Here is an 11,350-nt window from a genome sequence, read left to right on the forward strand (position 1 = left end):
AGCCCCGGGGCTTGGCCCCTGCCCAGTGCGTTGTACGGAGTCAGTAGGTAATTCTGCTGACTCGGCCCGATGTCATTAAATTAACGCTGCTGCGATAGCGCTGACAAAACGCTCCCGTTTCCTGAATTTTGTTTATTGTAACCGGCGTCCGATAAAATCCCCAACTTAATGATAGTGGAGAGAATTATCTGCATTCTTTATTTAGGGTATAAAACTGTAAAATGCAGGATTTAGGGGGGAGAGAGAACATAATGGGGTGGAATAATCCTGTGGATCATATATATATATATATATATATATATATATATATATATATATATATATATAATTTGTCTCGGGGCGTTACGCTTGTTACCCGCCAGCTCCTCGGATGTCCGTGGCTTCGCCGTTGATACGTTAGACGGAGGTCTGTAACGTTGTTGCACTCGCTGACGTCTGTAAAACTCGACACCCTCACGTATTTAAAGGGGACACTCGCGTCCTGAATGTTTTTCCAGGAATCGGCAAAGCGAATGTTGTTTACTTGCAGTAAGACGGGGACAGAGAAACAAATAAGTATTTAATGGAGGGGCGCCGTCGCTCCCTGGAGGATGCCACCGGGCGGCTCTTCTGCGCATGCACGTTCACTCACTAAGAGTGCGAGTTTGTACTCATCTCCCAAATTACCCAAAAGCGCACCTTTGGTTCCATCGGCATCTTATCCAAAACGATGCGCTGATGCCTCGAATATTTATAAAAAAAAAGAGGAAAAAAAAAAAAGCTTCCTTGGTTTCCATAGCAACTTCTGACAGTAATTTTTGTATCTGTTTGTAACAAGTGAAAACTCATCACTTCTTCCAGCTCGGAAAGTTGTCAGTGTTCTGTTCTTTTCCGTATAGAATTCTGACGACATTACAACATGCAAAACACGATAACATTTTGTGATTTTTTATTTTTTAGATCCGTCAGAAATGTTGGGTACCGAGGCACAAGTCGCTGTGTTTAAGTCGTCTGGGAGTCAAGCCTAGGGGCATGGCTGTTCATGGCATCGGCAGAGACAGAGCGGTACGCCCCACGCTTAGGATATGAGACGCGGAAGCTGTTGATACCGGCTGATCCAGAGCGACCCAAGGAATTGAGCAGCGGTGTTCATAGCGGCCAAGCCTCGTCCGTATGGAAGCAGGAGAGAAAGTGTGTGGATGTGGCCTGTAGACATAAATACTCCCGCTGCGTAGTCCCCCAAGTTTATGATTTGATTTCCGACGCTGCACATCTGATAGTACCATCTCCCCCACAGACTGTGCCCGGAGGGGCTACGTACCACCCGAGGTTGTCAAATAATACTTCTGAGAGGACGTTCGGTTTCCAGCAGCCGGTGAACGGCCATAAACCTTATCAGAAACTTGATCCCTTGTTTTTAAGGCCAAAGTATTTGGGTCAGAGGCCTTACTCCTCTTCGTTTAGACATCCCACCAATACTTCTTCTGCTCTAAAATTGTCCAAGACTTGCTGTACCATGACTTCTTCGTTGATAGATCAGTTTCATTTGCCAAGTGCAGCTGGGGAACCACCGGACTATAACTCAAGGAGACCCTCGAGTGTAGCTGCTAATCCACCTTGTGACTCCACAAGGCCAACGCCAATCTCAAACTCATTCCTGCGGCCCAGCAGTGCTAAAGTGCCTTTGCACCCTCACTCGGAGAACAAGAAGATCAAAAGCCCCTGCCTTGTTTTAAAATCGGTTTCTTCTCAGTGTGACCGGAAACCGGACTTCGACCAGTTGAACGGTAATGTCCAGTCGCTCTACCACCGCTGTCCAACTACTGTGAAGATTCCTCATCCACCTGCCTCACCCGGTGTGCTTCAGGGGTCCGGCAGAATGGTGCCTATTGCCTATCACATACTTGAAAATGGTGAAAAAATGGACAGTTTGGCATATAAGGAGGTCTATCTAACAGAAGCTGTGCAAAAGTTAACTGAAAACCGAAAATTATTGCAAAGAGACTCCGCTCCGCCGTTTGAGACGTCGCTTAAAAATAGTTCTCCTAAGGACTTGTTGCTCGTCAACTCTGATAAAGAATTTTCTGCCTTACACGGCCAAAAAGATGAGGCGTCAGGCGGCCCCTGTCTACACGGGCATGTAAGCGCCTCCGCCAAAAGGGGTATTGCCGCTGCTGACTCTAATCCAAGTATCTCCGGGCAAACGGCGCATAGTGCTGCTCTGAACAGAGAGAGCCAACGGCCTGCGATGGTGAAGTCCCAGGGAGAGAATATAACGGTGATGGCCACGCAGATCTCAACTATCCACCTGGATAAAACGTGTCGGCAAACGCCTGCTGGGCCCAACGGAAACCAAGTGAAGTAAGTGTCTCGGTCAGGGAGTCTCCTGGAAAGCGTAGGAACGGATCGTGCCGGCAATTTTCTAGCTGTGTCTGAAATAACACCGGTTGTACAGAGAGGCTGTTAAGAAATCTCGTTTTACTTGTCTATACATTTCATAGATATCCTAATATTTTCTTAGGGGTGGGGGAGCGGCTTGGGGTTGTGTATTGAAATGGACTTTGTTGACCTTTGAACCCTCTCTTGGATTTTTAAGTTGTGTTTTTTTTCCCCTTACCCTGATTCAGGCTAACGTTACCAGCCCTTGAACATGAATGCACTGAGGAGGATCTGCCGGATGGTCTGGACGATAGTCAGGATGAAGGCGAAGAGGAGGAGGAGGAGGAGGAAGAAGAAGAAGAAGATGAAGAAGGTAGTTTTCCAAGAAGAGACCATTTTCATTAACTTGAATCTGATTCGTCTGACAGTAGATCTCTTCTGTTATTAGTACAGGTTATGCCTTCGGAATCCACTTGGCTTCTGAGGTTGCTCTCCACCTGCACAGCTTGTATAACGGTAGCGAGACTGGAGAATCTGTTCTGATCAGCATCCATAATATGCATTGTGTTTCTTTCTGATATATAGGGTCTGCTGCCGGCTCCATGTTCCACATCTCCGCCAACACATCCCTGTCTGCTGCACCCAGGTAAAGGACAGATACTTATTGTTATTCATGTTTCTACACCTTTGGGCTGCTTTCGGAGCGACGTGTTATGTGAGAGGCATCTACACTCAGATTGTGTTTTTAACCTCTTATAGTTTATCTAATCTTTAGCTTATTGTTTATTTGCCCAAATTCCTGCCGAGGCAGCCGCTTTTAACTGTTTAAACTGATGAGTCTAGTTCTAGTCCGACGTTCTTATGCTCTTTTTGTTGTTCTCCGGTATGTTTTTGTTCCGTTCCCGAAAGTTCTTTTCACTAAAAGTTTTCTTCCTCTCCTTGTAGTCAGGTTGGTGAATCGGTTCCTGTAAGTGGAGACTTTGACGTGAAACCTGCCCTCACCCCCAGTTTGTTCCCCAATATGCCTCCGACGATATATTTTGGCACCCATGCCGAAAAGGGTAAGATCTGATGTCCTTCCGCAGCAGCAAATGTTACCAGTATAACCATCAATGACCCATATACTAGGACGCCGTTAATATCCAGAGCTGTTCAGAAAGTACAAACCTTTCAATAAAAGTCAATAGTAATAGATGAATCGTTCACCAGGGCAATGAACAGGTTCTCTCCAAAATATAATATTGTGCTCAATAAGTTCCCCAGCACAGTTCGTAAAATTAATGTTATAACGTATTTTCTCCGTAAACACAACGCTATGTTGTTCCTCCCCTTCTGTGGCCGCTGAGGAGGAGGATAAATGTAGGAAGGAATGTAAACTGGATAGTATATGGTTTTTGGGGATTTTCACAGAACCAGATACTTCATACAATTACGCAGGTTCCGATTTGCAGGTGCAAGAGAAGTTTTGTTCCTTCAAAAGAAAGATCCAGGAATGACTACCCCTTTAATAAGGAAGGATACAAATTGTCCTAAAACCACTGTTTTACCCAAGATTGCCACCGGATTCTTTTATTTGCAGTGGAGACGATGCCGCTGGCGCAGAGAAAGCTGCTGAAATGGAGAATGAGCACCGTGACCCCAAACGTTGTGAAACAAGCCGTCGCCAGGTCCCACTTCAGAGTCACTAAAAGTGAGCCGAAAAGTGTTCTTTTGGTTAATGTTAAACCGGCAATGATTTAATTTGACAGCTGCAAGTCCGTGACTTGTATATCAGCAGTTTTAATGCTAAACCCTGAATAATAAAAAATATTTCTCTTTTGTCCTACAGAAAATCATGATTGGCTGGGATGCTGGGGGCATCATATGAAGTCTGCAGCCTTTAAAGCCATCCATGGGTATCAGAAGGTAGTAAATCTATGTGGTATTTGTGTACCGGGGACTGAATAAAATCCAGTAATCTGTATCAGACTGTGACATGCATTAGACTTGTGGAGCTGTAAATATTTGCATTAGTTGATTATATTTCATGCCCTGCGGCAAATATTTACACCAGAAATAAAAAGTAGCAGTTTTATTGCCCGTTGATCTGCCCTCCGTGAGCTTTTCTCACTGAAACATCTTCTCTCCTTCCAGCTGAACCATTTTCCCGGCTCCTTCCAGATCGGCCGTAAGGATCGTCTGTGGCGCAACCTCTCCAAGATGCAGGCGCGTTTCGGAAGGAAAGAGTTCAACTTCTTCCCCCAGTCGTTCGTTCTTCCCCAGGATATCAAGTTATTGAGGAAAGCTTGGGAGGAGGGAGGCACGCGGCAAAAATGGATCGTGAAACCGGTAGGGTCCTTTATGGTATACGACGATGATGGAAGCTGGGAGTTCTTGTTGTGGAGGGCAAGAAGTAAATTAACGTGGTTATAGTGTAGTCGGGGTGTCCAGACATCCATAACACTTCCCAGAAGTTTCTCGGTCATCCTTTGGGTCATCTTATAACTAATCTGTTTGCTTTGTTTTAGCCAGCCTCAGCTAGAGGGATGGGGATCCAAGTTATACACAAATGGAGCCAGCTCCCCAAGAAAAGGCCGCTGCTCGTGCAGAGGTAACACCTGTAGTTCTTTCACATATTCTTTAACCCCCCCCCCCGCGCCATGGTTCCATCTTTGCTCTACAGACACCCCTGTGTCTTGCACGGTATGTAGGGAAGTACTTGCCTGCATCCTCCAATTTAGACGACTACGGACTCTAGGTTTTAGTCTAGCATGAGTGAGCTTAGACTTGCGCTGCTTAACGAATCCCGTTTCTGCCCACAGGTACTTACACAAGCCCTACCTCATCAGCGGGAGCAAGTTTGACCTGCGGATCTATGTTTACGTCACCTGTTACGACCCCCTCCGAGTGTATTTGTTTACGGACGGCTTGGTGCGGTTCGCTAGCTGCAAGTACGTACGCGCTCCCGGACTTTCCTCTAGCGATGAACGTACCGGTTTCTCTTTCTTGATGGTGTTAAGTTGAGTCTTGCTCCTATTCACAGGTATTCATCTTCCATGAAGAGCCTCAGTAACAAGTTCATGCACCTTACAAACTACAGCGTGAACAAAAAGAATGCCGACTACAAGGCAAACTCCGATGAGACGGCGTGCCAGGGTCACAAATGGTATGGAAACCCTAGATGTGTACGCATGCAACACGTGTTCTAGTGACATCCAAAAGACATTTTAATGGTCATAACTCCTGTTTGTAGGGCGCTGAAAGCATTGTGGAGCTACCTCGACCAGAAGGGATTCAGCAGCGAAAAAATCTGGGAAAAGATCAAGGACATGGTGATAAAGACCATTATTGCGTGAGTCGTGCTAATGGGGAGAAAGAAAGTGCTAAATGTTGGATTTTGTGCTGCAGGCTTTGGAGAATTGTCCTAAAAAAAAACCTCTCTGTTTTGGCCCAAACTCTTTAAATGCTACGTTCTGTTAAAATTGCCCCACCGTTAATAGGTTTGTATTTCATTTCTCAGTTCAGAGCCTTACGTGAATAGCTTGGTGAAGATGTACGTACAGAGACCATACAGCTGCCATGAGCTTTTCGGCTTTGATATCATGCTGGATGAGAATCTCAAACCTTGGGTCCTGGAGGTCAATATCTCTCCCAGGTAACGGCACGTTCTATCAGGATCTGGGCAAGTAAAAAAAAATAATTGCCGTTTCTCCTAAAAAGACCTTTTTTTTTTTTTCCCCCCCCATATGGTGGCATTTTTTATTTTCTTTGTCTTGGCTTAAAAGCTTGTTCGCTATATACGGTATTTAAAATTAGGAGCATGCTTACTGTGTGTGTGCTGCTTTTTAATGTTATTTCAGTCTTCACTCAAACTCCCAACTGGACATGAATATTAAAGGTCAGATGGTCCGGGACCTTCTCAACTTGGCTGGATTTCTTCTGCCCAGCAAGGAAGAGGTGGCATCTGGGGCTGGGAACGGCAGCAGCTCCACCAGCAGGTAAGACCGGCAGCGTGACTCTAATGCAGCTTTACGCGGGGGTAACTGTCGGGGATTGGGAATGGCGGCACGGCCGTGTGGCTTTACAGTTTGGAAAGCTGGCAGCGCGTTGGATTTTTGCCTGTGTGCTCGTACATGAACAGCTGAGACACCTGTACCGTGGCTCGTATTACCACGGGAAGACACCGTTAATGCCGTGGCAGGTGCATGCTTCTGGTGCTACGCGCTTAAATCCAAGGGCACGGCCGAGGCGCTGGTGGCTCTGCTGACGCAAGATGAAATTCATGGAAATAATTAATAGCCTGTTCTTCCTTTTGCCAAGTGTGACAAGCCTGGGAAAGGATTGTGGCCGTTCACCCGAGATCGTCAGCGCGGAGAAGATGAAGAGAGCGCGTTTCATAAGTCTGAAGGTGCCCGACAAGGTAGGGACACTTACTTGAGTAACTGGTATCTGGCCATAGATTCAGATGGACACTTTTTGGTAAATAAAGGTAACTTATTTCATGAAAGCATGATTTGGTAATCTTTTAATTGCATTTTTATATTAAAAAAATATATATCCTCCACTACTGTGGTCTAAAAGCATCTAATTCTTTGATATCCCCTCTTAGCACATGTGGACCGCTTCATATGTGTCTCTTACAGCCTCCCATCTCTTTTTGTTTTAGATCTAATTTTTTTTCCTCCCCTGCAGGATCTGTACGCCACGGTCCTGGACCAGCTCACCCCAGAAGACGTGAGAGTCCTGGCTGAGACCGAAGATGAGCTTTCACGTTGTGGACAGTTTGAGCGCGTTTTCCCTTCCCCCATCTCGTCGAGATACCTGCGATTCTTCGAGCAGCCCCGTTACTTCAATATACTCACAAATCAATGGGAACAGAAATATTACGCAGACAGGGAGAGGGGTAAGGATGATGCCGATCAGTGCCCATAACAAAATGACTTGGCTTCCTGAGCCTGGCCCCAGACTGCGCATCAATGTACCTGCATATTCCAGTTATAGCCGCTACTAACGAAAAATCCACAACTCATCCGTGTCCCATTAATTCCTGGCAAATCTCTAATCGTTCTTTCTTGTCTTAATTAGGACGGGACCTTCTGAAAAGCTTGTGCCTGATGAATTTCCATACCGGTTCAGCCGCTCACGTGACGGTGGTGAGTATATAAAGGCTCTCTATCTGCGGGGATCCAGGTCCGTAACTTTGTATCAGTGACTGTGCGTGTCAATCGCTAATCGTGTTTGTAAGATACTTTAAAAGCGCGTCTCAAGCTAATTCCATTCTCTGAGAACGTGTACCTTATTGCATTTCTCCTCTTCTCATGCAGCGGTCTTTGCCGCGTTCTCCTGGGCAAACGGATCGTTACTTGAATGGCTTCACTAAATCCGAAGTGATCGAACACAGGTGGGTCTGACTATTCTGATCTCATAGGAAAAGCTTGGCGATTTATTAACTGCTCTGCAGCGCATTTTCTATGTGAAATACTTTGCCGCGGAGCCACCCGGCTGCTCTGTGTGACCGTTTAGCCCACTTTTCCCATAATACCTGTGCATGCGCAGTGACGCTGCCTGGCCAGAAACCTGCATCAGCCGCAGGGAGAGTACATACAATGATTGCTTTGCTGATCGTAGACTTAAAGCGATTGGCTATTACTGCCAGTTTTAAGGCTGGAAGCCCTTTAAACTTATATCTCTCTGTTCATCCACTATTACGAATGGCTGGTGTTAAGGAGTACGATCATATTTGTATTTTATTCTTTTTTAAGTTTCCTTGACTTCTATTATAATTTCTTACAAATTCAATTAAAATTTAGAAGACCGGTATATTGGACAATGTTTTAAATTAGTTTTTTGTGTGCCCCCCCCCCCCCCAGTAAAGTGCCTCTTACAGCGGAGGGACTGAAATCCTTTAGCGGCTCGGCTTTCCATCAGAGCTGCGACGTCCGCCGGCAGGCAGAGCTCAACGAGAGACCCTCGTTATCTCAGCCATGCGCCGGCGTGCCGGAATCTGCCTTGGTTATGTGATGAGCCGCTTCCTCCTTCTCTCGCCGCAGCGGCCCCCCCTTGGCACCAAACCTACCTCAAAACCGAAAACCGGGCACAACGAACATTCAAGCCTACGGCGAGAACATGGCGAGCGCCGCTACTGCTGTACTGTATCGGGCGGCGCCTCTTTAACCTCCTGTGATTACCCGAAACGTCAAGAGCACCCGCGAACCTTATCCACATATATTTTTATAACTTCAACAAACTTTGGTAGATCCCAATTAAAATAAGTGCCTCTAAGGGAGCTCTGGGAAAAAGAACATTTTAGAATGGTGGCGATTAATGGGTTAAGCGTGGCTTGCAGCCATATCTGCGACCGGATTACGGAGCTTTCTGACCTGACTGTTGTGGCCAAAGTAAAGGAGGATTAGGGTCTGACCCGTTTAACGGTGCTGAGAGTAGTTACTGAATTTATGCACAAGAGCGCACAAATGGGGTTTATTGCAGTAATGTTTGGTACTATTATGGTTGAAATTTAGTCTTTTTGCCAAAAAAATAATATATTAATAAAAAAAAAAGCATCAACTTAAAAAAAATAGTTGCTTCTGTCTTTTGTTTAGGCGCCAAAGAAGAATTGTGAGAAGTCTGATGTTTTAATTCTGTTAAAAAGGCATTGTTGACGCAGATTTGAGCGCTAGCTCTAAAGGTTTAGAAACTCATCTGATCGTGGAAGCTTTTAATTTTTTTGTTTTAGTGCTCGGGGGAAAAGCGTTGGATAATAAGTCTTAGTAGGGGTTAAAGATTCTTATGAGGTCATACATTACACAGAAATGAGCATAGCTATCGCGCCTGCCTGCAACCACCAGGGGTTAAGATCATTTATCTGGGAGCAGCCGGTCTCGGGGTGAATGTGCAGATTATAAGCCTCACACAGTATGACGCGACCTCATATCTGCGCATGTTGGTGCTCTTTTTTTCCTGCCAAATCACAGCTGAAATCTGCTTGAATACAGGTGACTCTATTCAGAATCTCATCACCTCCTGACAAGTCATCATTTACGTTTGGACCGTTTATTAGCTGTTAGCGAGTCCCTGCAAAAGATTCCAGCTAGAATTTCTCCGCAGGCTGCTGCCGCCATCGCAGTTATTCAGCTTCGCTCTGATGCCTGCGAGTGGAGATTAACTCGCTCCGCTTCTAACGGCATCTATCCTCCGACGCCGTCCCCGGCGATTACAATACCCTATACCCGCAGCTGCCGTTACATCAAAGACCAAAATCTACCCCAACACCCGCAATGATGAAGGGGGGTCCGAATTATGTGACGCACTACTTGTGATGTCCCGTTGACCCATTGTGCAGCTGCAGACCCGCTTGTGCAAACTTTTTTTTTTCCTCGGCTGTGAACGGGTTAAACTCCTCAGCAGATAATATTTAGAATGAACTAAAATAAGTCTGGCCTGAGCGCCCCCCCCCCCCACCCTTCCGCGCATGCACAGCTGGGAGGTCGCTCTATATCTTCTGGGACATCAGGACCTTCCAGCATGAGCTGTGTGCGGAGCCTGGAATCCTGCAGCTGTCACGGGGCGAGACCTCCACGTTCCGACGCTGCTGTCTCCCAGGCAGTCTAATGCACCACAAGGAAACTTTGGTTTAATTTATTTTAAGTTGTTGGTGCTATTTAGAGAATAAGCCCCTTAAACACAGAGTGGTTTAAAATGCTGTTTGCCATAGCAGCATAAAATATTAACCTGTTCGGGAAAGAACTAGATGACAGAACCGATTCCTTTCCTGTGTGAGGCATTTAGAAGCTGCGAATCAATATGAGAATCAATGATGTCATTAGTTCTTACAGATGCCACTGTGGCTGATGATAGCTTTTTGGGATCATTGATAAAACTGGGCAGATTAACCTGGCCCTGGGGATTGGGACTGTTGGCAGCTATGACACTCTGTGTATAAGTTGCCATCATCCTCTGATCACATCACTAAGAATAGCCTGACATTCCTGGGAGAGCGGAGCGGTTTCAGCGGCCGATGTCTCCCGACGCGTGGATTTGTCTCTGGTTTGATTAGCGTTTAGCTTCTGATTACACACTTAGCAAGCGAGTGCCAGGCTAGGGCACGGTACGCCTAAACAGCGCTTGCCGTGGCAGTATATCCCTGTACCAGCCTGGCATCATCCTATTCTTACACAGATGGTGGGCTTCTGAGTGCCCGGCTCAAAAACTTACAATCAATTGACTTACCAAAATATTCCAGGGAACCTTTCTGGAAGAATTTTGGGAATTCTAGACCCCAAGCCACTGCTTTGGCACTGAACATGTTAACTTGTCTTTAATTTTTTTTATTTTGAGTCGATTTGCGATTTAGTTTTTTTTTTTTTACCCCCCCAGGTAGTAAATGCACAGAGTGCGTATATACAGCATTTAGTGACATTAAAGAGATTCCCGGCCGCTCTTCAGGGCGGCTAAAGATAGCGGCGGAGACCTGTGTGTTTGGAGTCGCTGACCCCGGACGCGGAGATGTTGGGACTAATGACAGATTTAGCAGGTATCGTGTTTTGCCGGCACCTGTCACCCTTTATTGAGGTTTCAGCACCGCGGCTCCCGGTTCCTGCTTCATCTTTCTCAAGGCGGACATGGTGTGAGCATGATGGGAGTTGTTGTCCCACACAGTTCCAGTTTTTACTGTCCTTTGTCGACAGCCACCATTATACTTAAAGAAAATAATGTATCTTTAAAAATTCCAAACTGCCCCCCCCTCGTGAAATAAAATAAATATTAAATATAAGATGTGGAATTTGATTGCTCTTTGGGCTTTGCTTTTAATCGTAGATCAGCTGCGTGTTCTGTACATCGAACTAACGTACATTTATTGGGCATTTTACCTGGAGGGTTACTGTTATTGCCACAAAGCGAGCCTTGTCAGGACTGCTCTAGCAAATTTGGGACTGTTGGCAGCTATTCTTGCCATACTCAGTCTACCCAATCCCAATTGGGGGTAGATAGTACATACCCCTTTACTTTATTG

At 45.9% G+C, this 11,350-nt stretch overlaps 1 protein-coding gene across 1 annotated transcript; it reads left to right on the top strand.

Annotated features, from left to right (window-relative positions):
• Nucleotides 1-1,021: 1,021 nt before the first annotated feature.
• Nucleotides 1,022-8,358, top strand: LOC149281256 (tubulin monoglutamylase TTLL4-like). The gene is made up of 18 exons (XM_089499467.1): nucleotides 1,022-2,340; nucleotides 2,607-2,671; nucleotides 2,944-3,004; nucleotides 3,304-3,419; nucleotides 3,938-4,048; nucleotides 4,187-4,263; nucleotides 4,492-4,686; nucleotides 4,866-4,948; nucleotides 5,160-5,288; nucleotides 5,381-5,503; nucleotides 5,591-5,689; nucleotides 5,858-5,992; nucleotides 6,198-6,335; nucleotides 6,667-6,757; nucleotides 7,030-7,240; nucleotides 7,423-7,490; nucleotides 7,662-7,738; nucleotides 8,208-8,358. The coding sequence occupies exons 1-18, from the start codon at nucleotides 1,022-1,024 to the stop codon at nucleotides 8,356-8,358; spliced, it is 3,249 nt and encodes a 1,082-aa protein (XP_089355593.1).
• Nucleotides 8,359-11,350: the final 2,992 nt, after the last annotated feature.

This window comes from Sceloporus occidentalis, unplaced genomic scaffold (genome assembly GCF_023333645.1).
Source record: "Sceloporus occidentalis isolate IW3139 unplaced genomic scaffold, rSceOcc1.0.p SCAF_136, whole genome shotgun sequence".
Taxonomy (NCBI): domain Eukaryota; kingdom Metazoa; phylum Chordata; class Lepidosauria; order Squamata; family Phrynosomatidae; genus Sceloporus; species Sceloporus occidentalis.

What these genes read in the sequence shown, in the direction of transcription:
- LOC149281256 (XM_089499467.1), top strand. Translation starts at nt 1,022, where the DNA reads ATGGCATCGGCAGAGACAGAGCGGTACGCCCCACGCTTAGGATATGAG. An exon ending in CCACTTCAGAGTCACTAAAA is followed by an intron (nt 4,049 to 4,186) that starts GTGAGCCGAAAA and finishes TTTGTCCTACAG; the next exon opens with AAAATCATGATTGGCTGGGA. An exon ending in AGGCCGCTGCTCGTGCAGAG is followed by an intron (nt 4,949 to 5,159) that starts GTAACACCTGTA and finishes TTCTGCCCACAG; the next exon opens with GTACTTACACAAGCCCTACC.